This window comes from Oryctolagus cuniculus, chromosome 11, assembly GCF_051225735.1.
Source record: "Oryctolagus cuniculus isolate XC-2025 breed Fujian yellow rabbit chromosome 11, ASM5122573v1, whole genome shotgun sequence".
Lineage (NCBI taxonomy): Eukaryota > Metazoa > Chordata > Mammalia > Lagomorpha > Leporidae > Oryctolagus > Oryctolagus cuniculus.
In genome coordinates, this window is record NC_142877.1 from 375589 (window position 1) to 401633 (window position 26045).

At 67.1% G+C, this 26045-nt stretch overlaps 1 protein-coding gene across 5 annotated transcripts; it reads right to left on the reverse strand.

The window, feature by feature from the left end:
• Positions 1-1772: 1772 nt before the first annotated feature.
• RTEL1 (regulator of telomere elongation helicase 1) lies at positions 1773-25723 on the reverse strand. 5 transcript variants are annotated; one of them, XM_089306905.1, is made up of 36 exons: positions 25531-25720; positions 25140-25247; positions 24506-24701; positions 24185-24278; positions 23715-23796; positions 22728-22788; positions 19866-19941; positions 19094-19178; positions 16259-16324; positions 15618-15771; positions 12759-12797; positions 12613-12691; positions 11899-11996; positions 11493-11548; positions 9087-9161; positions 8924-9005; positions 7883-8015; positions 7679-7792; positions 7561-7601; positions 7399-7484; positions 7238-7315; positions 6966-7043; positions 6575-6721; positions 5979-6094; positions 5750-5873; positions 5497-5647; positions 5249-5409; positions 4651-4746; positions 3903-4104; positions 3666-3806; positions 3228-3344; positions 2802-3026; positions 2615-2710; positions 2392-2520; positions 2210-2310; positions 1773-2130 (listed from the first exon to the last, which is right to left on the reverse strand). In XM_089306905.1, exons 2-36 carry the CDS (start codon positions 25239-25241, stop codon positions 2050-2052), a joined length of 3762 nt encoding a protein of 1253 aa, XP_089163031.1. In that variant the 5' UTR covers positions 25242-25247; positions 25531-25720; the 3' UTR covers positions 1773-2049. The 5 variants fall into 5 exon arrangements, 4 of the variants coding, with proteins under 4 accessions (XP_089163031.1, XP_089163032.1, XP_089163034.1 ...); XM_089306906.1 differs by lacking the exon at positions 2210-2310; XM_089306908.1 differs by lacking the exons at positions 2210-2310; positions 2392-2520 and having other exon boundaries at positions 3903-4101; positions 25531-25721.
• Positions 25724-26045: the final 322 nt, after the last annotated feature.

The following is a 26045-nucleotide window of genomic DNA, read 5'->3' on the forward strand; positions in this document are numbered from 1 at the left end:
CAGGCCTGCTGTGGGCGCTGCTGTCTCCTGGAGGTGGCCTGGAAAGCCACAAAGCCCACGATGGCATGCTCACACTCCTCGGTCCCTGTAGCAGGGTCAGCTGGCCGCACCAGGCACTGGACAGGCCCTCCATGTGCCCACTTAGAGGACCCCGCACACACAGGCAGATGAGCCCAGTGGGCAGCTGCAGGGCCTTGGGCTAAGGGAGGCTGGGGCTCAGGTACTGCAAGGGGGACCCACAGGGGGTCTGCCAGTTGGCGCTCCCTAATGTGCCTGGGAAGGCCACGGAAAATGTTTAAGTGCTTGGGTTTCTGCCACCATGTGGGGGACCAGGGCGGACTTCCTGACTCTTGTGGTCATTTGGGAATTGAACCAGCAGAACAAAGAGCTCTCTATCACTCTGCCTTTGACTTCTTTAAAAAAGATTTATTGGAGGATGACACTGGCGCAGTGGGTTGAAGCCCCAGCCTGCAGCACCAGCATCCCACATGGGCACCAATGAGTGCCAGCTGCTCCTCTTTGACTCACTGCTGTGGCCTGGGAAAGCAATGGAAGATGGGCCAAGTGCTTGGGCCCCTGCACCTGTGTGGGAAACCTGGGTGGAGCTCCTGGCTTCAGATGAGCTCAGCTCTGGCCATTGCAGTCATTCGGGGAGTGAACCAGCAGAATGGAAGACCTCTCTCTGGCTCTACCCCTCTTTGTAACAAACATTTGAAAGAGTTAGAGAAAGGGCAGAACAGGTCTTCATCTGCCAGGTCACACCCAGGATGGCTGCAATGGCCAGGGCTGGGCCAGGCCAGAGCCAGGAGCTCCACCCAGGTCTCCCTGTCGGGTGCAGGGGCCCAAGCACTTAGGTCATCCACATGGGACGCCCTCCCTGTGGCTGGTGGCTTTACCTGCTATGCCATAACACTGGTGGAGGGTGGAGTGTGTGCTGAAGCCACCCCGGGGCATCCAGGACCCAATGTTCAGTTCCTAGGGAGACTCAAGGGCACCCATAAAAATCTACAGGCCCCAGGCAGCAGCCAGCTGCAGGGCCTCCCCTCCATGCCCACCATCCCCACGGGGTCACCTGGCTCCCTGGGGCCCAGTGGAAATGCAGTGCAGCTGATGCACAGGTGTCCGGGGGTGGGGTGGAGCTGGCTGTCACCGCGTGCTCCTGCTGGGTATGCCCAGCAAGGGTGGGGAAGCTGGTCGGGAGCCCTGGGGTTGATGCCCGTCCCTGCAGCGTGACCTCTCCGGGCCTGGCACCACCTAGGGCGCTCACTGTCGTGCCAGGAGGGCACTGCGCATGCTCCACACAGAACCCTGGGTGCGCCAAGCCGGGGCAATAGTGACAGGCGTGGCTGTGGGTGGCACAGCCCGGCTGTGCCGCAGCCTTGCAGTCCCTGCAGTCATGGGCAGTAGCGGAAGTTCCAGATTGCGTGGAGTGGCGCAGCGGGCAGGTGCCGCACGTCGCGGGGTTGTCCCACTGCAGGAGCCGGGCACACTGCAACCACTCCCGGGTCTCCAGGTCCCGCGAGCGCCCGGCCTCCCCGCGCCTCCATGGTCCCAGCTGAGCTCGGACACCTCCAGCTGTGCTGCATCTCCTTACGTGCGCCAGGACGCAGGGGTGGGGGGGGAGGAGGCAGGGCGGCCTCGCCAGCCCCTGTGGGAACCCCACTTCCGCCCAGGTGGAGGAGACCCTAGACACTCCCCACATCCCCCAGTGCACTTCATGGCTGGGCCCTGCAGAGGGCGCTCGGCGCAGCACGTTGGAAAGGGGACTCTTCGCTGGCACCCCAGGCCACACAGACAGGGCTGCACCCTGCCCGCAGCTTTATTGGAGAGCAGGCTCCCTCCCCCACCCCCTCTCCAGCAGGGGGAAAGGTGAAGCCCACCCCAGCCCCAAGGTGACTTCCCAGGCAGTCCCAGATCCCGCGGGGGCACCCGGCTGGGCTCCTAGTCAGGCGGGCTCTCAACCCTGACCAGGGTCAAAGGCCAGCGTGGTGCCATAGAAGCTGACTCCAGCGTGCACGGGCCAGCAGCGCCCAGCGGTCCCCACGGCGCTCAGTGCGGCTCCGGCCAGAACACTGGCATGATGCTCTGTCTCCTGGCGGCAGCTCCACAGGCCGGGCAGGTCCTAGCGGCCTGAGGGGACACGTCCACTGGTCACGCCCCACCCCCCACCTGGGCTTCCGTCCAGCAGGGGCCAGGGGCTCGCACCCACCTGGAGGTGCCGTCGCCAGCAGTCCTGGCAGCGGTGGAAGTCACAGCGGGGGCACTGGAAGGGCACCGCGTCCTGCGCCCCACAGCCCTGGCACACGCCGCCTGCCGCAGGGCCAGCGTGAGCTCCGGGCCTGCCCCACCCCGCAGTGCCTGTGGGCCCTCCCGCCAGGCTCCCCCACTCACACTGCGCGTGCCTGGGGAGGGGCTGTGTGGGCCGGCTGGGCCCTGCCCCGGCGTCCCCCGCTGGCCTCCGTGAGAGAAAGGATGAGATCTTGCTCTGACCCTTCTCCGGCCTCTCCGGCTTCTCGGGGCCTACAGGCGGCAGCAGCTGAGCCCCTGGTGCCCCTCTGCGCCCGTCCCCAGCTCTGCGGGGCAGGGTCGGGGGCGCCCAGGCAGGCCTCCTCACCTGGCCTGGGGGTCCCGCGGGCAGGCAGCCCCGTCAGGTCCGTGCACGCTTGTAGCAGCCGCTGCTTATGGTGAGGCCGCACGAAGATGCTGAACCCTGCAGGCAGCTGTGCTCAGCCCCAGCCAGCTCCACCGGGCGGTCAGCCCAGCCCAGCACAGCCCCGGCCACCAACCCTGGGGCTACTTGCTTTGCAGCAAGGAGAAGTCCTCAGGCCTGGCAGTGGTCAGCGCGGCCAGCACGGCCAGCACCTTGTCAAAGTCGTCGTCCTGCTTGTAGACCTTCAGAGCGGTCAGCAGCTGGCTGTAGCCTGCCGAGCCCAGAGCCCGGCGGGCGTCCGCCAGGTAGGCGCGTGCCACAGGCTGTCCCCGCGCCTCTGCTCCGGACCCCACTTGTGGACAGCTGCTGGGGCCTCCTGGTGAGGGACAGCATGGCTGGGAAGCAGCTCTGGGCCTCTGCCCCTCCCTCCTGGGACCCCCGCTCGGGACCCCTGGGGGTGTGGAACCCAGGAGGCCCCCAGTGGAGTCCCTGACGCAGACTTCAGCTCCCCCTGGGCACCAGTTCCAAATCCCTGAGGCCAGGATGGGAGGCGGGGCCCCCGAGGACGACCACGCACCTGCCGTGGCTGGCCCGCTGGCCAGGTGGGGCCCTCCCTGGTTCAGGTGCTGTCCCGGGTCGAGCTGCCTCACTGCACCCGCAGACAGGGTCAGCCTGCAGTCAGGCCCCTTCCTCTCTGAAGAAATGTGAACCCCAAGGAGCCACTCAGCACCTCCCCGACCCACGCCACAGGCACGCAGGGACACAGCGGGGGCGCAGAGAGCCCACTGCAGCCCTGCACGGGATACCCCCATGGGCAGCAGGCGCTCCCTGGGTCAACCACCGCAAGAGACAGAGAACGGGGCAGTGCACTGGCCGTCCACACGCAGGGCCCTGCTGGGGGCTGGCCCAGGGCTGTCCTCCCCAGGTGACACCTTCCGGTCCCCACACAGGCGCAAGGATGCCAGGTGCCACCTGTCCAGCCCTGAGGCTGAGGGTCTAGTCGGGTCCCACTCACCAACAGGGTCTAGGGCTCCCTGTGCCTGCTGCCCATCGGGGAGGGAGTGCTCTGGCCGGCAGCCGCAGCCGTGGCCTGTCAGCTGGACGCAGAACTCCTCGAACTGCTGCTTGTGGTGGGGACGCACGAACTGGTAGAAGCCTGTGGGAGAGGGCGGGCCCGTGGGCTCTCGCACCGTGGCCGCTGGCCCCCAGCGGTGGTCTCCCCCAGGGTGAGTGGCCCGCGCAGCTAGGGCACCTTGGAGCAGGCTGTGCGTGGCGGGGTCCTGGGTGAAGAGCCGGCCAAGGCAGGCCGTGAGCGCGGCCAGGTCGTCGGAGCCCTTGTACTGCTGCAGGGCCCGGGTGAAGGCGGCGAAGCCGGCCTGGCTCAGCGCCTGCCTCACCGCCCCCATGAACAGTTTCGCTCGGTGCACCTGGCTGCCCGCCGCAGGCTCCTCCTGCTGGACACAGCCCAGGCCCCGTCAGGCCAGCCCACTCTCCCGGGCGAGGGGCAGGGCTACCACAGGGGGCCCAGGCCCGGGGCTCAGAGCCACAGGAGGGCAGTCAGGAGCCCATGCAGTGGACGCACACCTGCTTCTCCCCAAGCTGGGGCCCTGCAGGGCTGCCTCTGGGACCCCAAGCTCCCCAGCCTCGGGCACTTGCTGCCCCATGTGACAGCTCCGAGGGGGCCACTGCTCCCACCCCAGGCCCACCACGAATGGCGCAAGCCCGGCAGCCCAGCCCTCCCTGGGCGCTGCCCAGGCCTTCCCCGAAACCAAGGATGTGGACAAAGGGCTCCAGAACAGCACGGGGCCCCAGGACCTGAGCTGTGGCTCCCCTGCCTTCACCGGAGGCTGGGCACTGTCCCCACAGGGGTGGCCAGCATCTGCATTCCAGAAAAAGCCAGGGCAAGCCCAGGACTGGCCGCCCGCTGGGCAGGGGCAGGGGGCGTGGCTGCCGGTGGGCCCAGCTCAGCACCTCCCGGCCCACGGCACTGCTGACTGTACCGGGGCTCGGACCAGCCGGATCCTCTTCCTCCCTCCTCTCTGCTGCTCTGCCAGCCTCTTCTCACACCGCAGGGCTAGGCTGCAGCCGCCAGGGGCCTAAGGGAGACAGGCTGGGTCCCAACCACGCCCAGGTGTGTGCCTGGGGCCCCAGGGAGCCAGCTGACCGCCACCACCCAGACCCTTCTGAGCACAGCCTCGGGCAGTGAGCAGCCTCATGGGGGACAGGAAGGGGACAGAGACCCCAGTGTCAGCGCCGAGGGGATGGAGGGAGGGGCTCAGGTCAGGCCCAGGAGGTTTGGGGTTTCTGGGCCAAGGTCCCAGGGCAGAAGAAACAAGGCCCCAGCACAACCCAGGCATGGAGAGAGGCTGGCCCTGGGTACAGGCCACACAGGAGGCCCTGGGCCTCGAGGGGGCTGTGCTGGGCTGACCGCCTGAAAACGCTGTCTGCTCCAACCTCAGGGCCCTGGGGGCCAGAGCCTCAGAGGCACACGGCACGCTGCCCCCTGCCTACCGCTGCCAGGGCGATGCACGGCACCAAGTGGGGCAGGGCCCGGGCCAGCCCCAGCAGCTGTGTCCATCCCCCAGCCCTAGCCCGCACCTGTCCCTTCGTGGGGGAGGCCTCGTCCACAGGCCCCTCAGCCTGCTGCTCGCTGTGCTCCAGGGCGGCCAGCAGCCCTGCGGGCGTCCGGGGCGCAGAGACGGGTTCCGGCTCGTACTCCACACACAGGCTGCGGTCGCAGTCCCCAGCTGCGGGAGGCCCTGCAGGAGCGCAGAGTGGGGTGGGGTGGGGTGGGACATGGCGACCACACCAGCTAAGCTGTCCAGCGCCCGGCCGGCCCCACTCACCCACAGGCCTCCGCTGCAGGCTGGGGACGTGCACGTCCAGGCTCTTGGCTTTCCTGATGGACAGGACGGGGGCTGGTGCCAGGGCCGCCGTGCCAGCGCCTCCTTCCTCACCCACACTGGGGGCCACAGCCTTGGGGGTGGGCGACGGCATCTGCAGAACCACAGGAAGGTGGGGCTCCCGCCTGCTCCCTGGCTCCTTGGGGCAGGGCTCCCCCCCGGGGGGGGAGTGGCTGGCTAGACACCAGGAGCTCACACTTTTCTGAGCGACACGGAAGAACTGGGCCACATCTCGGATGACGTGGCCAAAGCTGTCGTACACCTTGACACAGGGACGCACCCAGGAGGGCAGCTGGGCTCTGGCATCGGCGTAGGCAAACCTGAGGGTGGGTGTGGCCGTCAGTGCCGCGACGGCTGCTTGAGAGCCCCCCTCCCCCTCCCAGGCTCGGGTCCCCACGTGGAGCCCCTGCACGTGGGGGCCACACCTGTGGTCACACAGGAAGACGGCGCCATAGTCGTGGCGGTGCCGGATCACCCGGCCAATGGCCTGGTTCACAGCCCTGGACGCCTGGAGTCGGTACCACTCTTGCCCAGAGAGAAACTGCAGGGGGCAAAGGGGCTGTCACTGCAGCTGCCACAAAACAGCCCCGCCCACCTCAGCTGCCCCCAGCCCCCACCTCAGCTGCCCCCAGCCCCGCCCACCTCACCTGGCCCCCCACCCCGCCCACCTCACCTGGCCCCCCCAGCCCCGCCCACCTCACCTGCTCCCCCCAGCCCCGCCCACCTCACCTGGCCCCCCAGCCCCGCCCACCTCACCTGCTCCCCCCACTCCGCCCACCTCACCTGGCCCCCAGCCCCGCCCACCTCACCTGCTCCCCCACCCCGCCCACCTCACCTGGCCCCCCACTCCGCCCACCTCACCTGGCCCCCCACCCCGCCCACCTCACCTGGCCCCCCACTCCGCCCACCTCACCTGGCCCCCCACCCCGCCCACCTCACCTGGCCCCCCCCAGCCCCGCCCACCTCACCTGCTCCCCCCACTCCGCCCACCTCACCTGGCCCCCAGCCCCGCCCACCTCACCTGTCCCCCAGGCCCGCCCTGGGCCTTCATCTCGTCCAGGAACTGCATCTTGAGGACAACACGGGGGTCCATGCGTGGGGGGTACGGGAGCCCCGTGACGATCACACCCCGGCCGTTTGTGTCCGAGAAGTCCAGCCCTTCGCTGGCCTAGGGGACAGGGCCGCGAGTTGCCTGGGGCTGCTGGCTTCCCCAAGGGTCCGCTCACACTCGGCAGGCACAGGCAGGGGTGGGCAGGAGCTGCAGCTGTGGGACGGCCCCGCTCCCAGGACCCAGGACAGCGCCCACCTGCTTGGAGCCTCCCCAGCCTGGGCCCTGTGTGGCAGGACTGCCCAGTGCACGCTCCGCCCCCGCCCAGCCATCCAGCCAGGAGGGGAGGTGGGAGAGACCTCACCTTGCCCCGGCACACGGCCAGGAAGGCGGCCCCGCCGGGCCCACCGGAGGCCACTTGCTTGTAGTAGGCGTTGATCACCTGGGCGGAAGGTGGCTCAGCCACGGTCTGGAGCCGCCCCGCCCACTGCAGCCAGAGCCCTGGCCTCCTTCCCGGGACAAAGTGACCGTTCCCGCCAGAGGCTGTGGGGCTCCCAGAGCCACGGTGGACACGAGGGTCAGCTGCTTTCCGCAAAGTCCACCCCAGGGCGAGCAGACACTCAGGGGAGCACGGACCTCTGTGAAGCTGTCTTTGCTCCTGGGCTCCACGAACAGGGGCTTCAGCGCCTCCATCTTCCTGGCCAGGTCTCGGGCCTGCGCGGAAAGGTAAGGACGTGGCCGCTGCAGCCACGCTGGGGGCTGGCCTCCCACCCAGGACACACGGGCCGGGGACGCACCCGCCAGAACTCCAGGCTCTTCTCCATGACGGGGTAGGAAGGGAAGAAGACCAGGAGCCCGTGCGGCACCACGCGGGCGATGTTGTCTGTAAGCGAGGGGGTCACGCGGGGCCGGGCGCCCAGGAGGCTCCGGGGAGTGGGGGCAGGGGCAGCACTACTCACTCAGAGCCTTCCCCAGGGAGGACAGGTACTGCTCGGAAAACCTGCGGAGCCAGGGCAGTGACAGCCTCAGGCCTGGCCCAGCACCGGCGCCACCTCACCCCGGAGGGCCAGCCCTTACCGTCTGTCAAATGCAGAGCTCAGCTGGGCTTCGTCAGGGCCCCTGGGGACAACCCCCACCCAGATCTGGTGGCTGTCGATGACGTGCGGGTTTTCCAGGCAGACTGGGAAGGGGCTGCGTGTGGCCAGAAGCAGATGGTGGGCGACGACACGAGGCCCCCGCGGCCGCCCCCGCCCCAGGGTCCCCTTGGCCAGGCGCCCGTACACCTGCATCTCCAGGGCGAGGGCCGAGAGCGGGGCCAGCGTGCCGCTGGTGAGGATGAGCGTGCGCACGCCCTGCTGCAGCAGCTCCCGCATGCTGTGGCCGGGGCTGAAGCACCAGTAGCTCAGCACCTTCCCTGGGGGCGCAGGGGGAGGGGCGGGGGTGAGCCGCACAGGAGCGCCCACCCCCACAGCGGGGGCTGCCCCCCCACGGTGGCCTGGGGTGCGAGCCCACCCTGCCACGTGCCTGACCTCTGACCCCTGAGCTCCAGGCACAGCCTGCAGAGGCACAGCCAAGTTCCCAGAGTGCCCCTGCGCAGGGAGGGGCACAGAGCCGCTGCCTCACGTGGCAACAGCAGGGCAGTAAGGCCGGGGCCGGGGCCGTGGGGAGGCCGGTCACTCCAGCAACTCCGGAAGCATGAGCAGAACCTGAACTGATACTCCGGCCAGGACCAGGGTCAACAGGACAGGGACACCCGGGGGAGGCCGCACGCCGGCTCTGCTTCAGGGCCGCCCTGCCCTCTCCCAGCCTCAGGGCACCGCGCGGTGGGAAAGGCAGCCACAGGAGCCAAGAGGCAGAGCTCAGCTCCCTGGCGGGAGGTGGGGGACAGGCGGGCACACGGGCAGGGCTGGGGCCCTGGGGGCACAGCTGGTGCAGGAGCCAGGCTTGCTTGAGTCAGCAGCCCCTGCGCTCCAGGGGTGACAGCCAGGGGTGGGGTGCTGGCTACAAGCCCACAGCTGCGGTGGCCAGCACTCACGAGCCCTGCCCCAGCAGCACTGACCTGGGCCAGAGAAGCAGGGACCCGGGGCTGAGCTCACAGGGGGTCTGCAGAGCCTGGCCAGGGGACAGGTGGACCAGGGGTCTAGAGCTGTGCCTCCCATCTGCCTGCTGACACGGCTGGGTGTGAGTGAGAGGCCCAGGCCTTGTAGGGGCCCCGACTCCACTCCTGCCCACAGGTGACTGGGGGTCACCGGCCTGCTTGGGCCCCCCAGGAGCTGGGCAGCCTGAAGTGAGGCAGGAGGGGTCACCGCCCTGGCCCTGTACCTTGCTTTCTGGACGCAGTGCTGGTCCAGGAGTCTGCCCGCTGAGCTGCCCTCTGGTGACTGGTGTCAGGGTGGATGTGCACCTGGGGACAGAGTGCGCACAGGGCCCTGAGACCCCACCACGTCCCAGGAAGCCCCGCCCACATTCTGGAGGCAGCCCCTACCTTATAGTACCGTGAGGCCGCCAATGCCACCATGGACCCAGGGCCGCCCTCAGGGGTGTCCACGCTGAACACAATCTGAAAGGCAGTGCAGTCAGGACCTGGGCGAGGGCACGGCACCCTCTGTGGCACGGCAGAAAAGCGGGGCCTCAGCCCCACCCCCGGAGGAAGGAGACGGCCGCCTGCCACTGAACCCCACGCGCTGCCATCGGGGGCCCAGGCCCCGCCTCCTCCCCGAACCAGCCCTCTGCGTACCCCGGTAGGCCCAGGAAATGCAGGGCCTGCCCTCAGGCTGACTGCCCCTGGGGACCCCAAATTAGTCTGGAGCCCAGCACGCCCCAGAGGCACGGCAGGATCCTACACAAAGTACACGCACCGACTCTCCAACCGTCCTGGTGGAATCTGCCCTGGCCAGGGCCAAACCTCACCACGACAGGGAACCACAAACACCAGCACAGGCCCCGCACTCCTCCCACACTGGGCTCTGACAACAGCCCAGAGCTGGCCTGGGCAGGAGGCCAGAGCTTCCCACAGGGAAACGCGTTCCTAGTCACACGTGGACGAGGGCCCGGGAAGCAGAGGACGCCCCAGCAGGGCGTGAGCCCCAGGATGGGCACGGCGGCTCTCACAGAGAAACACCAGAGCACCCTGCTGCGGACAGCGGGAAGCCGGCCCTTCCCCCACCACAGAACACACCGCTCACACCACTGGGCCACCCCAGCACACGGGCCTGAGGCCCCCGCAGATGCTGCTGCTGCACGCCTCCTGCTGGGCCAGGCTGGGCCTGCTGGGGGCCATAGCAACCCCCACCCCTCACAGGGCCTCCAGCCAGGGACGCACACACCCCGGGCCGCAGGGGACTGAGTCATTGCCAAGGGCGCTTATGGCGGAAGCCAACGGGAATTCCCGCCCGTGGGTGAGCAGCACAGGAGGAAACCACTCGGCCTGCAGACTGCTCCGGGCAGTGCAGGGGCTGCGCCAGGAGCCACCAGGCGGCCGGCCTGGCTGTGCGTAGGTGGAGTCGGGCTCAGCCACGGCCCGCCTACTCAACCACAGGCCTCCCTGCTCCAAGGTGGACACGTTGGCCACACACACCCACAGTCCAGAGCTGCAGACAGCGACGCCCCAGTCCTGGGGGAGAATGTTGGAACACTCCTCACACATCAGGCTGACAGCACTCTCCAGCCCTGATCACACCTCGCGGACGAGGGGACTGGCTGTGACGTCACTTTCCCTGGGCCTGGAGCCCAGACCCTGGCCTGTCCCCATTCAGAGCCACATATGTGAGGGAGAAGGCGGCTCCCCCAGGGGCCTCCGGCGTGGACACAGCACAGCTGTGAACCCTGAACACAGGTGAGCCTCGGCCCCTGCCCGTGGCCAGGCACCTCCCGCAGAGTGGCCCAGGGATGCAGTGTGGGCAGCAGCACCCTACATGCAGCCTCGCACAGCCCCAGCTGCCACAGGGCTCCCACACCTCAGCTTCCCAAAGGACCAACGGCACCCCGCAGGGCTCCCAAAGACCGAAGAGGAGCAGCCGGTTAAGCCGCTGTCTGTCGGAGCACGGCTGCTCTGCTCCCTGCTGACGGCCTGGGAAAGCAGCAGAAGGAAGACGGCCCAAGTGCCTGGGCCCTGCTCCCATGGGAGACCCGCACGGAGCTCCTGGGTCCTGGCTCCGGCCTGGGCCCTGCTCCCCTGGGAGACCCGCACGGAGCTCCTGGGTCCTGGCTCCGGCCTGGGCCCTGCTCCCCTGGGAGACCCGCACGGAGCTCCTGGCTCCTGGCTCCGGCCTGGCCCAGTCCTGGCCATTGTCATCATCTGGGGAAGTGACCAGCAGACAGAACCTCTCTCTGAAACTGCCTTTCAAATAAATCTTTAAAAAAAAAAAGAAACACTCAGTGGGCTTGGCAGACATCAAGGCCATGCCCAGAGTGTCTGGGCTGCCCCTCCTCTCCCTGGGCGAGCTGCCATTTGACCAGGGCTGGCCCTGGTGGTCCCCAGGCTGACAGCTGGATGATACACAGGTAAGAGGAGGCATGGGCTGGACAGCACTCGTGGGTCAGGGGTGCATGGGAGGAATCCCATGGTCCCTCGGTGCCAGGCTCAGACATGGCAGCCACAGGCCACGCCTTCCCCTTTGGAAATCACTCAGGGGTAACTCCCCAGACCAGGGGGTCCGGCCCCCAACCCAAGGGCCGCAGGAGGCAGGGGCAGCTCCCAGCCCTCATTCCCTGTGGGGGTGACAGCCACACCCTTCCCTGTCACCTCCTCTGGAGGGAGGTGAGAAAATAGCTTGGCCTGCCGGAGGCAGATGGAGTGGGGGCCTCTGTCTGGATCGGGGCAGCGACAGGAGGCAGGGCCGCCCCAACGGCCACTGGTGACAAGACGCCCCCCGCCCCCCGCAGGCCCTACCTGGATGATGTCCGCCAGCTTCTGCAATCCGGCCGTGTTGGTGAACACTCCAGCACCTGGGGGCACCAGCCCAACACTGTGCCACAGGCAGGGAGTCCGTGGAACCCTCGGGCCAGGGGCCAGGCCAGAGGGGCGTTTTCCCCAAGGCGTTCGGTGGGGCTTCCCTGGCAGCCAGGAGACCCTGCTGCACAGCACCCGCCCCCCCCCCCAGCAGCCTGTGGGGGCGCTGCCCTGGGCGGCTCTCAGCTTTGAGCAGGATCAGGCGTGGATGGTGTGACACGCCGAGGGGCACTCCCTTTGCTCTGCCACGCTGGGGGCGCTGCAGCTGGCCCAGGTGGCCACACGCAGGAGCGGAGACTCCAGGCGCCAAATGCGGCTCAGCCCCTCCCCCAGGCATGGGACTCACGGCCGGCCAGGTGCTGGGTGATCTGGTCCAGCGAGTGCAGGACGCAGTCCTTGGTCTGCGATGTGATGTGGGCTTCCGCAAGGAGCTCGAAGACATAGCTGCGGAGGAGACGGGAAGCTGGGGCCAGCGGGGCCAGGCAGCGCCAGGATCACAGGGGCGAACTCTTCACTAGGTTTCCTCCTCTCAGAGGCAAATGCTGGACCTCCCAGGGAGGCCAGAACTGGAGGGGAGGGCCTCACCGTCCTGAGCCCAAGGAAAGGACCAAGCCCTGGGGCCAGGGTCAGGATGCGGTCCTCAGTGATGGCTGTGGGCAGGGTCCCCAAGAGCTTCAGAAAGAGGTGGGGAGGGGGCACATGAGGCCACAGTGGCCTTGACTGGCAAGCTGAGTTCAGCTGCACCTGCAGGAGACAGGGAGCCCTGGCCCGAGCTCGGGGCCCAAGAACACGCCTCACCACAGACCCAGGACACGCCTCGTCACAGACCCAGGCCTGGGTCCCACGTGGTGCAGGGAGCAGCGACTCCTCAGCTGGACTGGGGCCCTGCTGCCCTGGAGCCAAGGGGTCATCCAGGGCTGGGCCAAGGCCTGGAGGAGACCTACATGGGGTATGGGGGTGGCTCCCGGGGCTCCCAGCAGCCCCTCTTGAGCACAGGACCCAGCCCAGGCACCACCTCAACCCCTGGCTCCAGGCAGAGCTGGGGCACGGCCCCCCTCACCTCCCTGGCTTGGTGACCCCGCTGCAGTCTCCAGGCAGCTCTACGGCGTCGATGGCCCCCTCCAGGCGAAGCAGCATCACTGCAGGTTACAGGGGTGTCAGGGCAGGCCCCTCCCAGGGGCAGGAGGCAGGGCAGGGGGCACTTACTCTTCAGCTTCGCGACGTCTTCCAGCTCCATGCTGAGCCCTAGGCGAGAGAACGGCACGTGCACCAGGGTGTCCAGTGCTGGGAACGGGCGCGCACACGCAACCAGGATCCCCAGTGTCGGAAACAGGCACAGCGCGCAACCTGAGCGGGGAGCTCCAGAGCTTATTCTACTACTTTTTAAAGATTTACTCATTTCAACGCCAGAGTATTAGGGGTGGGGAGGGCAGAGAGGGAGAGAGAGGTCTTCCATCCACTGGTTCACTTCCCATATGCCTGCAACAGCCAGGGCAGGACCAGGCCAAAGCCAGGAGCCAGGAGCCAGGAGCCAGGAGCCAGGAGCCAGGAGCCAGGAGCCAGGAGCCAGGAGCTCCACCCTGTGGCAGGGGCCAAGCACTTGGGCCATCTCCTGCTGCCTTCCCAGGTGCATCAGGGAGCTGAGGCAGCCACAGCATGAACTGTCACTCAAGAGGTGCTTCAGAAACACAGGGAGAGGGGCTGGCGCTGTGGCACAGTGGGTGAAGCCGCTGCCTGCAGTGCCGGCATCCCATGAGTGCCGGGTCGAGTCCCAGCTGCCCCTCTTCCCATCCAGCTCTCTGCCATGGCCTGGGAAAGCAGTGGAGGATGGCCCAAGTGCTTGGGCCCCTGCACCTGCAACAGAGCCCAGGAAGAAGCTCCTGGCTTCAGATCAACCCAACTCAGGCAGTAGTGGCCATTTGGGGAGTGTGTTGTTATTTTATTACAAATAAAGTAACGGCTGGCACCACGGCTCAATAGGCTAATCCTCTGCCTGCGGCGCCGGCACACCGGGTTCTAGTCCCGGTTGGGGCGCCGGATTCTGTCCCGGTTGCTCCTCTTTCCGTCCAGCTCTCTGCTGTGGCCCAGGAGTACAGTGGAGGATGGCCCAAGTGCTTGGGCCCTGCACCCCATGGGAGACCAGGAGAAGCACCTGGCTCCTGCCATCGGATCAGTGCGGTGTGCTGGCCGCAGCGCACTGGCTGCAGCAGCCATTGGAGGCTGAACCAATGGAAAAGGAAGACCTTTCTCTCTTTCTCTAACTGTCTACTCTGCCTGTCAAAAAAATAAAATAAAATAAAATAAATAAAGTAACAATAAAATTAAACGAAAGAGAGAAGAAAACCAGATATGTCAGCCTCTGATAGAACAGTCACCCGCCTGGAGCCCTCAGAAGGCTGCATCAGAACTGAGCCCTGACTCCAGTCCAGCACGCGGGGCCACCTGGCCGTGGACCCCACAGGGCCCAGCTCGGATTCCCCAGTGGATAAAGTGCACGGAAAATCAGATGGGAATAGCCCCTCGAGTTACAGTCCCCAACAAGACCAAGCGGCGCCCACTGCACCACACTTCCCCTCTTGTTACAAGAACCCTGCACACAGAACAGCCAACGGCTGGGAAAGCAGCAAGGAGGGTGGGCGGTGGGCGGCCGGGGGCGGGGCCCAGGGCATCCCATGGACAGGGAATACCTGAGGCACAAGCCATGGTCAGCCCAAGAAAGGCTACTCAGCCGGGAAACCAGAGAGCAGCTGGCTGGACAGGGCTCTCTCCCGCCCATCCACTCGACTCCTGGGCCCAGCGCACAGGTGTGCAGCCCTGGAGACCGCGCCAGCTGCAGCTGGTCCCAGTGCTACTGCCGCAGACGGGGCGGGAGGAAACCCCGGGAATCGCCTGTACCTGGCAAAGGCAGGGAGAGGGCACGGGCGGGGGCTGCCAACCCGTGTGTCACACCCCAGGCGCCTCGTCCCTGACACAGCTGCCCAGATGGGACAGCTCTGAGAATGTGGCCACACCACGGACACTGCCCATGTGGCCTCTGGCCTCTGGCCACAGCCCAGAGGCACACACCTGGTGCATGTGTGCTCATGCCCACACCGATGGGCCTGGGTTCAAGTCCCAGCTCCTGTGCTCGGGTCCCTGTCACCTGCAGGGGAGGCCCGGATGGAGTTCTAGGCTCCTGGCTTCAGCTTGGCCCAGGCCTGACTGCTGTGGGCATCTGGGGGGTGACCCAGCACAGAGACCTCTGCTTCTGTATCCCTGCTTTCCAAATGGATGAAAACAAACATTACAAAAAAGAAATCACGCCCCACCAGAGTGGTTAGGACCTGCATAGGCTGCCCCTCCCACATGGCGGGTAAGGTCGCCACGCCCAGCGCTGGAGTCCCATGTGAGCAATGGTCTGAGTTCCCACTGCCCCACTTCCGGTCCAGCTATGACAATGTGCTGGGAATCAGCAGAAGACGGCCCAAGTCCCTGGGCCCCTGCACCCATGTGGGAGACCTGGATGGAATCCCCGGCTCCTGGCTTTGGACTGGCCCAGCTCCAGCCACTGCAGCCATGTGGAGACTGACCAGTAGATGGAAGATTTCTCTGTGTGCTCCGCTCTCTCTGTAACTGTCTTTCAAATAAATAAATACTTCTGAAAGTTAAAATTTAAAAAAGAAAAATGCCAAAATTATGGGGTGACACCAACCCTTCCCTGTCTGTGGGGTCCCCCTGAAGTGTCGGGCTGAAGCTGGTGTCAGCCTGTCGCCACAGTAACAAACTCCTGAGGGAAGCCACTCCAGATGGAAGGACGGTCCCTTTGGCTCAAGGTTTTGGGGCCCACAGCCCTAGGCTGGGCAGAACCCCCACTCTGGCCATGGTTTGGCGGGGCTGGAGGAGGGCTGTCGGGGGAGAGTGGCCAGCAGGAGGCCAAGCATGGAGGTGGCTCGGGTCCTCCTTGTCCGTGCAGACACCTTGACCCACTAACAACTCACAAGGGCTTCAGGGACCGAGCTGACCACACTAACATGCAGCCCATGCAGGAGGCTCCACGGAGACGCCGCCCCCAAGTCAGGTCCTCACCAGAGCCGGTGGGCTCTGCGCCCAGCTCCAGGCATAGGGTCCCCTGCTGTGCAGCCCTGGTCTGCTCTTCCAAAACCTGGTCTATGGCCTCCAGGCCCGAGGCGAGGTCGCGGGGCGTCAGGTCGAAGGAGGCCGACTCCTCGCACATCTTCTCCTGGGAGCAAGCACGCAGCGTCAGCACAGCGGGGGCGGCACCCAGTGGGCCCCACCCCACGGGCAGGCAGCAGCCGGCCCAAAGGGACCCTCTCTGGCCCCCACCGATGCCCAAGAACCACAATTTCACTTGAGCAGCAGACGCTGTGACTAGAAATGTCCCGTCAACATCCGGAGCAGAAGACTGGCACATGAAGCCACCGCCTCCCGGAGCCTGCCTGGGGCCCAGTGGGGCGGGGCCGGGCCCTGTGGTGGGAGCCCTGGCTGTCACGCAGGCTTGCTGCGGGCCCTCTTCTGGGCCACAGGGGCGGGAGGAAGGCACAGCGATCCTGCTGGGACCTGGTAACAAGGCACCCACGGAGCAGGAGGGCCTCCCGCAACAGGAGGGGGAGGGGCAGCGAAGGCGCCAGGGCCTCCGGGGCGCGTGCTTCTCAGCAGGGGAGGTGTGGCGCGCACAAGGCCCGGGACAGAGCCCAGCAGGCACTCACCACGTTGTGGGCTTCGTCCAGGATCACCACCGTCCCCTTTAGGTCAATGCTGTGCGCCCTGCGACTCTGCAAGGAGGGGCAGACCACAGCCTCAGCCCTCCTGGCAATGGCTGCCCAACACAGACCAGCAGCTCCCGGCATCTGTGCCCACACAGCACAGCGGAATGGGGCCCAGGCAGCAGGACAGCCATGGGAGTGGCCACAGCAGCAGAGGAGCCGAGAGGGTTCCTGGGGACGGGACCAGCAGCCACCTTCTCCTCAACGATAAAGCCCACGGCAAGCGCACAGCTGCGTCCCGGCAAACGCAGGTGCAACACAGCCACCACCTCTGCACGCCTCCCAAAACCTCACGGAACTGCAACCACACAGCTCTGCCGCCCATCAGCCCCCCCGGGGAACACGTGTGAGACACGCAGCTCCTCCTCCACAGCCCCTGGGGAACACGTGTGAGACACGCAGCTCCTCCCCCCACAGCCCCTGGGGAACACATGGGACGCACACAGCTCCTCCTCCCATCAGCCCCCCGGAGAACACGTGTGAGACACGCAGCTCCTCCTCCCACAGCCCCTGGGGAACACGCGTGAGACATGCACTCCTCCCCCCATCAGCCCTGGGGAACACATGTGACACACACAGCTCCTCCTCCCATCAGCCCTGGGGAACACGTGTGAGACACACAGCTCCTCCTCCCATCAGCCCCCCTGGAGAACACGTGTGAGACACACAGCTCCTCCTCCCATTGGCCCCCCAGAGAACACGTGTGAGACACACAGCTCCTCCTCCCATCAGCCCCCCGGAGAACACGTGTGAGACACACAGCTCCTCCCCCCATCAGCCCTGGAGAACACGTGTGAGACACACAGCTCCTCCCCCCATCAGCCCCCCTGGAGAACACGTGTGAGACACACAGCTCCTCCTCCCATCAGCCCCCCTGGAGAACACGTGTGAGACACGCAGCTCCTCCCCCCATCAGCCCCCCTGGAGAACACGTGTGAGACACACAGCTCCTCCTCCCATCAGCCCCCCTGGAGAACACGTGTGAGACACACAGCTCCTCCCCCCATCAGCCCCCCTGGAGAACACGTGTGAGACACACAGCTCCTCCTCCCATCAGCCCCCCTGGAGAACACGTGTGAGACACGCAGCTCCTCCTCCCATCAGCCCCCCTGGAGAACACGTGTGAGACACACAGCTCCTCCCCCCATCAGCCCCCCTGGAGAACACGTGTGAGACACACAGCTCCTCCTCCCATCAGCCCCCCTGGAGAACACGTGTGAGACACGCAGCTCCTCCCCCCATCAGCCCCCCTGGAGAACACGTGTGAGACACGCAGCTCCTCCTCCCATCAGCCCCCCTGGAGAACACGTGTGAGACACACAGCTCCTCCCCCCATCAGCCCCCCTGGAGAACACGTGTGAGACACACAGCTCCTCCTCCCATCAGCCCTGGAGAACACGTGTGAGACACGCAGCTCCTCCCCCCATCAGCCCCCCTGGAGAACACGTGTGAGACACGCAGCTCCTCCCCCCATCAGCCCCCCTGGAGAACACGTGTGAGACACGCAGCTCCTCCTCCCATCAGCCCCCCTGGAGAACACGTGTGAGACACGCAGCTCCTCCCCCCACAGCCCCTGGGTAACACGTGTGAGACACGCAGCTCCTCCCCCCATCAGCCCCCCTGGAGAACACGTGTGAGACACGCAGCTCCTCCCCCCATCAGCCCCCCTGGAGAACACAGCTCCTCCCCGCATCGGCCCTGGGGAGCACGCGTGAGGCACGCTGCCCCACACCCTCCTCTGTCACTGCTACCGCAGGTGTTGCGGGTGAGCACTTCCTGAGCGCACAGCGCGGCGACACGCCACGCCACCTCTGGGGGAGCACTGCCCGCTCTCTTCCCGGGTGGGCGTGTGTTCAGCGACGAGAACACGGGCGTCTCCAGCCTTTCTGTGACCTGCCTGCTAACTTCCCGCATCCCCAACTCTCGAATCAAGGGTGAGGTCTGGTGCTCAGCTCGTCCACCGGGCTGCGTCTCGGCGCCCAAGCCTGCAGCCGGCCCGGAGCGGCCAGCAGCTCACCGCGCCTCTTCCCGAGCCTCGCTTCCGCTTCCGTGCAGTGAGCTGTGGGTCGCCCACTCAGCCACGGTGTTTGAAAGACAGGAGCAACCTTCCTTTCCCGCAGCTCCTCAGCCCGCTGAGCCCAGTGAGCCTCTGGTCACGAGCCCCGGCCAGCGCAGTCCCCGTTACATGTGACGTGATGACTCCGTGCTCTCGTGTGCGAAGGTCAGAACAGCTCAGGCGCCCTGAGCTCTTCCAGGCAGGGCCAGCTCAGCTTTTAGCAGCCGCACAGGCACCCGGTGTGACAGCACCGCGCCGGGGAATCAGCCGCAAGCACAGCGCACCTGCCAGCCCTCAGAGCCCCAGCCCAACTGTCACTCTCTCCCAGAGCCCGCCCCCCACACCCGTCTTCCTGTGGCCTCCGTGAGTTTCCCGGTGCAGCAGGCACCAGGCCCTCTCAGCCCTTCCGGCCCAGTGGAATCGAAGCACCCACGGGTGGGGCTGGATCACTCACTTTTGCACCGAGGACCAGGCACCACCGTGGAGTACACACACAGAGGGTGTGGAGGGGGAGTGGCCGCATAAGCTGACCCCCGAGTTCAGTGAAGGAAGTGGGGCCAGCAGTGTGGACACGCTCCCCACATCCTCGCCACCCGCCCTGCTCCAGCTCCAGGGCCAGGCAGCACAGCCTGGGGCTCTCCTCACCCTCCCACAGCTGAGCCTAACCAGGGTTAGATGCACCCCCTCGACGTCCGAGCCGCCAGCCGCGTGTGCAGCCTCACCTTGGCGTCCAGAAGGTAGTTGTACGGCATGAAGACAATGTCAGCTTGCTGCCTCAGGTTCCGGGAGAGGTAGTACGGACACACCCTGGGGTGGGGGAGCGGGGAGATGTTGCCGTGAGCACCCCGCAGAGGGTGTGCAGCAGCCTGGGGCAGCCTGGGGCAGGGTCTCAGCAGGCAGCTGTGGTCTGGGACGGGGGAGCTGTGGGGACGCACTGTGCATTTAAAACTCTATGAAAGGAAAGACCCAGCGCTGCTCCTGGACAGAGGTCACCAGAAGCAAACCAAGGGGCCAGCACCGCGGCGCAGCAGGAGAGCCCTGGCCTGCCACGCAGCACGGGCTTGGCCCCGGCTGCGGCTGCCCCACTTCTGACCCTGCTCCCTGCTGTGGCCTGGGAAGGCAGTGGAGGACGGCCCAAGCACTTGGGCCCCTGCACCCACATGGGAGACCAGGATGGAGCTCCTGGATTGATGCCGGTCTAGCCCTGGCCATTGTGGGATCTGGGGAGTGAACCAGTGAATGGAAGATCGCTCCTCTCTCTCTCTCTGCCTTTTGAACAAAAATGAGATAATTACAAAAAAAAAAAAAAAAAAAGCAAAAACACATGTGTTCCTACAGCAACAAAGACCTTCCCAGGCTCGCGTGCACCGTCCACCTGACGCCTGCGGGGGCAGGGAGGCGATGTCCCCGCTCGGGCTTCTTCTTGCTGTCAGCTCACAGGATTACGGAAGCAGGAAGTGCCACGGGGGCTGCGGGCCCCAGCAGGGGTCTTACTTGTGCTTGCTCCCACTCTTGACGAGGTCCTCGATGTCCAGGATGGGGGTGGCCAGCTCCTGCTCCAGGCTTTTCTCTGTGACACAGGCAGGAGAAACACACCCCCTTGGGTCCACTGTGTGTGTGCCCAGGCCCAGGGGATGTCCTGGCAGAGAGCTGCCGTGAGCAGCCAGCGTGGCCCACCCACCAGCTGTGGGGTCCCCAGAGAGGCCCTGTCCGGTGTCTCCCGTCTCCAGGGGAGGCCCCGCTGCCTGATGCAATCCTGAGGGAGCCCTGCTCCACACCCCAGCACCAGCCAGACACACACAGTTCTCGAGGGTGCTCTCCTCCCCAGAGCCCCAGGACAAGACAGGAGCAGGATCCCAGCCCTCCTGGGGCAGGCACAGGAAGAACAGCCCCCCAGCCTGCCATAAGCCCCTGGAGGTACCGGCCTTGTGAGAAGCGCCACTCCCCCACCAATGAAGAGGCCCGGGGTGGGCGCCGTGGTGCAGTGCAGAGCCCCGGTTCAAGCTCGGGCTCCTGCACTCCTGATCCAGCTTCCTGCTAGTGCAGCCCGGGAGGCAACACCTAACGGTCCACGTGTGTGGACCCCGCCACTCACGTGGGAGACCCAGATAGGAGTGCTGGGCTCCTGGCTTCAGCCTGGCCCACCCCTGGCTGTTGTGAGCATAGGGGATCGACACCGCTGATAGAAAATCTGTCACTATCTCTTTCAAACAGTGAAAGAAAGGAAAAAAAAAAAAACCTACAGCCAGATTTCCACCTAGAGAACACAGGGAGCTTGTGTCCTCACGGGGCCAGGCCTCCTCTCCTCCTGCTCACAGGCTGGGCCGTGGCCCACCCTCTACCTCCAGAGGGCAGCCCCAGAACAGGGGCACGTGTACCAGCAGTGAGGCCCAAAGGGAAGGAGCACAGGAGTCGGAGGGCTGTCACACCCGAGTCCAGGCGTAGGAGTCCCTTGGGGTGCAGCCGAACACGGTGCCTGCCAGGTCCCACGCCCTCTTCTAATAGGCACACCAGGCTCTCGGGGCAGCCGTGTGTGGAAAACAGGGCTGCACCAGCTCTCAGCTCCATGCACAGCCCTGGGGTGGGGAGGGGGCGTTCAGGCCCCTCGGGGCAGGACTAAGGATCAGCCCTGGGCTGCAGCAGCCAGAAAGCCCCCAGCTGACAAGAGCTGGCAGGAAGGAGACGCAGCCTCCAGCACCACAGCAACAACCGGCCAATCAGCAGGGCCGGGTTCAGCACCATAGCAACACGCCAGCCAATCAGCACGCACACAGCAGGTGCAGGCAGGGCTCACCCACCTCCCCCCGCCCGGGGTCCCTGATGGGCACCTGCTCTCCTTGGCCCTCCCTCCCACTGGGGCCAGCCCTGCACACAAGCCTCCCCTCCTGTCCCACCCCTTCAGAAGTCAGGGGGAGGCTCAGCAAGCATGCACAGGTGCACACGGAGCAGGGACAGTGGGGCCACCCTGGGGACTGGTGTGGCCTCAGGGCTGGAGCATCGGGCCAGCTGCCACAGCTCCAGCCCTCTGCCGTCAGGACGCAGGGCAATCGGGGAAGCTAACACATGCACCTGCTGGAGCAGCGCCCCCCCTCCCAGCCCTCAGGACCCTGCAGGTGGGCAGAGTGCGGCTGGGGGCTGGGGGCTGGGAGCACTCCAGGGCGACAGCAGTGCAGGGCTGACCCACAGCAGGCTCAGGACTGAGGCCACTGCAGACAAGACCCACGCCTGGGCTCCCACAGACAGCTCCCGAGCAGCTGGGGCAGGACAGGGAACCCCACTGCTTCCAAACAGCACACTTGGCCCCTGCCGCGACGGGATGGGGCTCCTGGGGGTGTGGAGCCCATTCCAGACCACCCAGCTGGTGACTGAAGGTCAGACCACAACAGCAGAGGAACAGCAACAGGGGAGCAGTCCCACTGAGCCGCCAACGGCACACCTGGGGCTGTCCCCGGAGCCACCCCCACTCAGGATCTGGCAGAGCAGCGCTGCCCGCCCCCACCGGCCGTCGCCTCAGGGGCCTCCCTGGTGTGCTGGTCACTTGATGAACACTGAAGCACACAGCTGCCCTTGGGGCAGCAACGCCCGCGGCTTCAGCACCGGGGCTCCAGGTTAGGGTCTGGTCCCATTCCTGATCGGGACTCAAGCCGTGTGGCTGCACCGACACACGTGTGGCCCACAGACCACAGGAAACCAGAGGGCTGCACCACACGGAGGCTCAAGTCACCACCACCCTGGGTGCTGGGGGGGGGGCATTCCAGACCTCCCTGACAGACACCAGGGGCAGCCACAGGGTGCAGGGAGATCTGGAGGGCGCTCTGCAGGCACTGCTGTGCCCCGGGCAGGCTACTGCCGCTAACCCTGCCCTGGTGTGCTCACCGTTGGGGGTCCCACAACCACCCCAGGGGGAACTGCGCGGGGCTGTGACAGCACCAGCAAAAGCACACGCAGCGAAGTGCACACGAGGAAGAGGACGGATGCAGAGGCAGGAGGGGCAGAGACAGCTGCCAGGGAGGCCCCAGCGCTCCACGCACGGGTGCTGTCGGCCAGGGGACGTGTCGGCGGCCCTGCGCCCGGCTCTCACCAGAGGTGGTCACAAGGCAGCCCCTGCCCGGCTACAAGATCCCAGCACCCGAAAGGAAGTGGCTGTCCAGTACGCACCCTGCTGTGTGCACCGGGAACCCCTCTCGTGGGGAGGGGGACCCTCCAGAAACCCAAGCTCCCAGGTGGCAGGCCTCTCCGGCCAGGGGGTTCCAAATCCAGCCTGGCTGTGTCCAGGGCACAGCCCGCGGAGCCACACAGGCCACACGGCAACCCTGACTGGCACGGATGGCAGGAGGGCTCGAGGGTGGCCATTACCTTCCACGTTGTTGTAGAAGTGACAGGAACGGCTCGCCACCTTCCTACGACACAGGTGGATCTGGAGGGGAAAGGTGGGACCCGGAGCTGCGGCCGAGAGGGGGGCTCTCGTTCTTCCCCCGCCCTCACTAGTCCCTCCCATGCCATCCCGGCTCGCTGCCATGGGGACTGAGCTCTGCGGGGGAGGTGCAGACAGCACCTGTAGGCAGGGGAAGGGGGACAGGCCAGGGGCGGGGGCAGGCCCAAGGCAGGAACAGGCTGGGGGGCAGGGGGCAGGCTGGCAGGCCCAGGGGAGGTCAGGGACGGGGGGGGGGGGGATGGGGGTGGGGGGGGCGGGGACAGGCCGGGGGTGGGGACAGGCCAGGGGCAGGGGGGCAGGCTGGCAGGCTGGGGTGGGGATGGGGGGCAGGGACAGGTGGGGGGAGGCTGGAGAGTGGGGACAGGCCAGGGGCAGGCTGGCAGGCCGGGGGTGGGGCAGGGACAGGTTGGGGGAGGCAGGGGGTGGGGACAGGCCACCGGCAGGCTGGCAGTGGGGCAGGGACAGGTGTGGGGGGGAAGGTGGGGGGGGGGCAGACCAGGAGCAGGGGGGCAGGGACAGGCGGGGGGGGGGAGGCAGGGGGGCGGGGACAGGCTGGGGGTGGGGACAGGCCAGGGGCAGGCTGGGGCGGGGGGGGCAGGGACAGGTTGGGGGAGGCTGGGGGGCGGGGACAGGCCGGGGGTGGGGGCAGGCCCAGGGCGGGGACAGGTGGGGGGAGGCTGGCAGGCCCAGGGTGGGGACAGGTTGGGGGAGGCTGGCAGGCCCAGGGTGGAGACAGGTGGGGGGAGGCTGGGGGGCGGGGACAGGCCGGGGGTGGGGGTAGGCCCAGGGCGGGGACAGGTGGGGGGAGGCTGGCAGGCCCGGGGCGGGGACAGGCCGGGGACAGGCTGGCAGGCCCAGGGTGGGGACAGGTTGGGGGAGGCTGGCAGGCCCGGGTGGGGGGCACCCACCTGCATGTGGTTGCTGTCCTGCTTCTTCACCTCGGGGTGGATGCACAGCTGCTCCCGGGAGCCCAGCACACAGACCCTGGGTCTGGGGAGACAGAACCACGTCAGGAGGGGCTGCCTCCAGAAACCAGGCCCACAGGGGCCCAGCAGCACTGGGGAGCAGCAGCGGCTGCAAGGTGGCCGGGCCGGGTGGGGCCTGGGAGGGAGAGGAGCCAGGGCAGAGGAGGAGACCCTGGGGCTCCCACCGCCACCTGGCCCCGTGCGCCCCTGCTCAGGAGCCAGGCACAGTGAGAGGCCCCTCGCCACACCACAGCCAGCACACAGCGTCAGCAAGCAGCTCAGGCGCCATTCCAAAGGCAGCTCAAAGCGGCTTCCTCACGGCACGGGTCAGGCGCCAGACCCAGCGGCCACCAGGGCACTCCACTCAGTGCCTGGCCAGGGCCGCCTGCTCCATGCCCCAGGGGCTGACCCACCGGTAGGAGGTGTTTCGGAGTTCACTGATGGCCTGCGTGAGCTGCGAGTGCGTCCGGGAGGCGTAGATGATCTTCGGGATGTCTGCAAAGCACGCTGCCGGCACCGGGAAGCAGGACGGTCAGCACCATGTGCTCACCTGCACGCGGCCGACGGCCGGACGCCCACGCTCATTCTCCAGAATCGGCTGCGTGGGTACCTGGGGGTCCCAACTCAGCAAAAGCTTCTCCCCTTGCTCCGCTCAGCAGAGGGCTGAGGGCCGAGGCCTGGTGGAGTCCCCAGTCCCTGCCCCACCCGCAGGGCCCGGAGAGGCTGCGCGTCACCTATGGGGTCCTTGGCGGTGGCGGCGACGTTCCCCCAGGACGAGGCGCGCTCCGGCAAAAGCTGCCCTTGGGATCTCTCCGCCACCAAGCGAGCAGCAAGGGTGTCCCGCAGGTGCTCCCGCCAGGCCAGCGTGGTGCACAGCAGGCAGAGGGTCTTCCCCGTGCCCGTGGGGCTCTCCAGGATGCCGTTCACTTTCTGGATGGGGCGGGAAGTGGAGGGGGAAGCAGGGGCACGGGGGGGCCCGAGGAGCCCCGGCACTGGCCGGGTGCCAGGGGCCAGCGGAGCGCACGGGCTCTGGGCCCGGGCACGGGTGCGCCCACACGCCACCCCAAACCCAGGTATCTGCAGGCTAACGCTAGTGGCGAGATGACCACGGGCCAAGTCTCAAACCAGAACACAGTTCTGCAGTTCCGAGTCCATCTGAGCGGGGTCAGACCTCGGCAGGTACTCCCGGGGAGGGGCTGCTGGGGGCGAGGGCCGCCTCCCCGCGGGGCGACCCTGAGCAAGGCCGCCCGCCACTCCCAGAACACCCTGGCGTCCTGGCTGTCACCCTACTGCACCCAGAACCCGGCACTGCCCACGCAAGCCGCCCGGAAGCCGAGGGAGCGCCCCCAGCCCCCGCCGCGCCCCCACCTTCTGCAGACACTCCAGCACCCGGGCCATGTACTCCTGCTGGCATTTGTACGGCTGGAAAGGGAAGTCCACCGCCACGCCGTCCAGCACGATGGTGGGCATGCCGGCCTGTCACGCGGGGAGGGGGCACCGGGCTCAGGCGCCGCAGCAAGCCCCGGACTGCCCCGCAGCAGGACTGCGCGCCGCGGCGCCCTGGGGTGCCGGTCCCCTCGGGAAGCCCCTCCGAGCTCAGGGCGGCCGGCCACGGCCCAGCCCCAGGGGCCAGCGACCGAGGCCTGCTGATCCCCCGTCCCAAAGGACACGGGTCTCGGGGCTGCGGGCCGCGCGGACAACCGAGCAGGCACCTCCCTGGACCGGGGCAGAGCCGGCCCCGCACTCCCGCTGCCGGGACCTGTAGTTTGGGAAGCGCGACCCGCCGACGAGCCGCTCCCCGAGAAGAAGCACTTGGAGGGTCTCCGCCCGCAGCCTCCTGCAGCGCGGGGCCCCCAGCACCGCAGCCGACGCGGGGAGCAGCGCAGTCACAGCCACCTCGACGGCCGTCAGTTCGAGCTTCGCGGGCGGCGGCGCGCAGGCGCCCCGAGAACCAACTTCCTCCCTCACTTCCGGTCCCTGCGCTGCGCTCCGACCGGAAACCCGGGTCCGCGCCGTGCGTTCCGCGTGCGCTCCCTCCCGGGCGGCCACACCCCGGTCTCCGCGTTCCCGCCGTCTTCTCGAAGAACCGCAGCCACCGTTTTACGGCCCGAGGCTGAGCCCGCACGCGCGACGGGTCTCCCAGAACTCGGCCCCGGAGCGCCGCCCCGCGTGGGCGACCTCGCGTCGGCGCGCCGGGCGCCCGTGGGTCGGCCACGTGTGCCCGCAGACGCCCGCGCCGCGGTGCGGGGCCCGCCCCGTGACCCCCGAGAGCGG

Coding starts and splice junctions, on each gene's coding strand:
- RTEL1 (XM_089306905.1), bottom strand. CDS start 25,241: ATGCCCACCATCGTGCTGGACGGCGTGGCGGTGGACTTCCCTTTCCAG. Junction 19,179..19,865: donor AAGAGTGGGAGCAAGCACAA/GTAAGACCCCTG, acceptor CCCCCACCCCAG/GGTGTGTCCGTACTACCTCT. Junction 2,131..2,209: donor GCTGGCGACGGCACCTCCAG/GTGGGTGCGAGC, acceptor GTGTCCCCTCAG/GCCGCTAGGACCTGCCCGGC.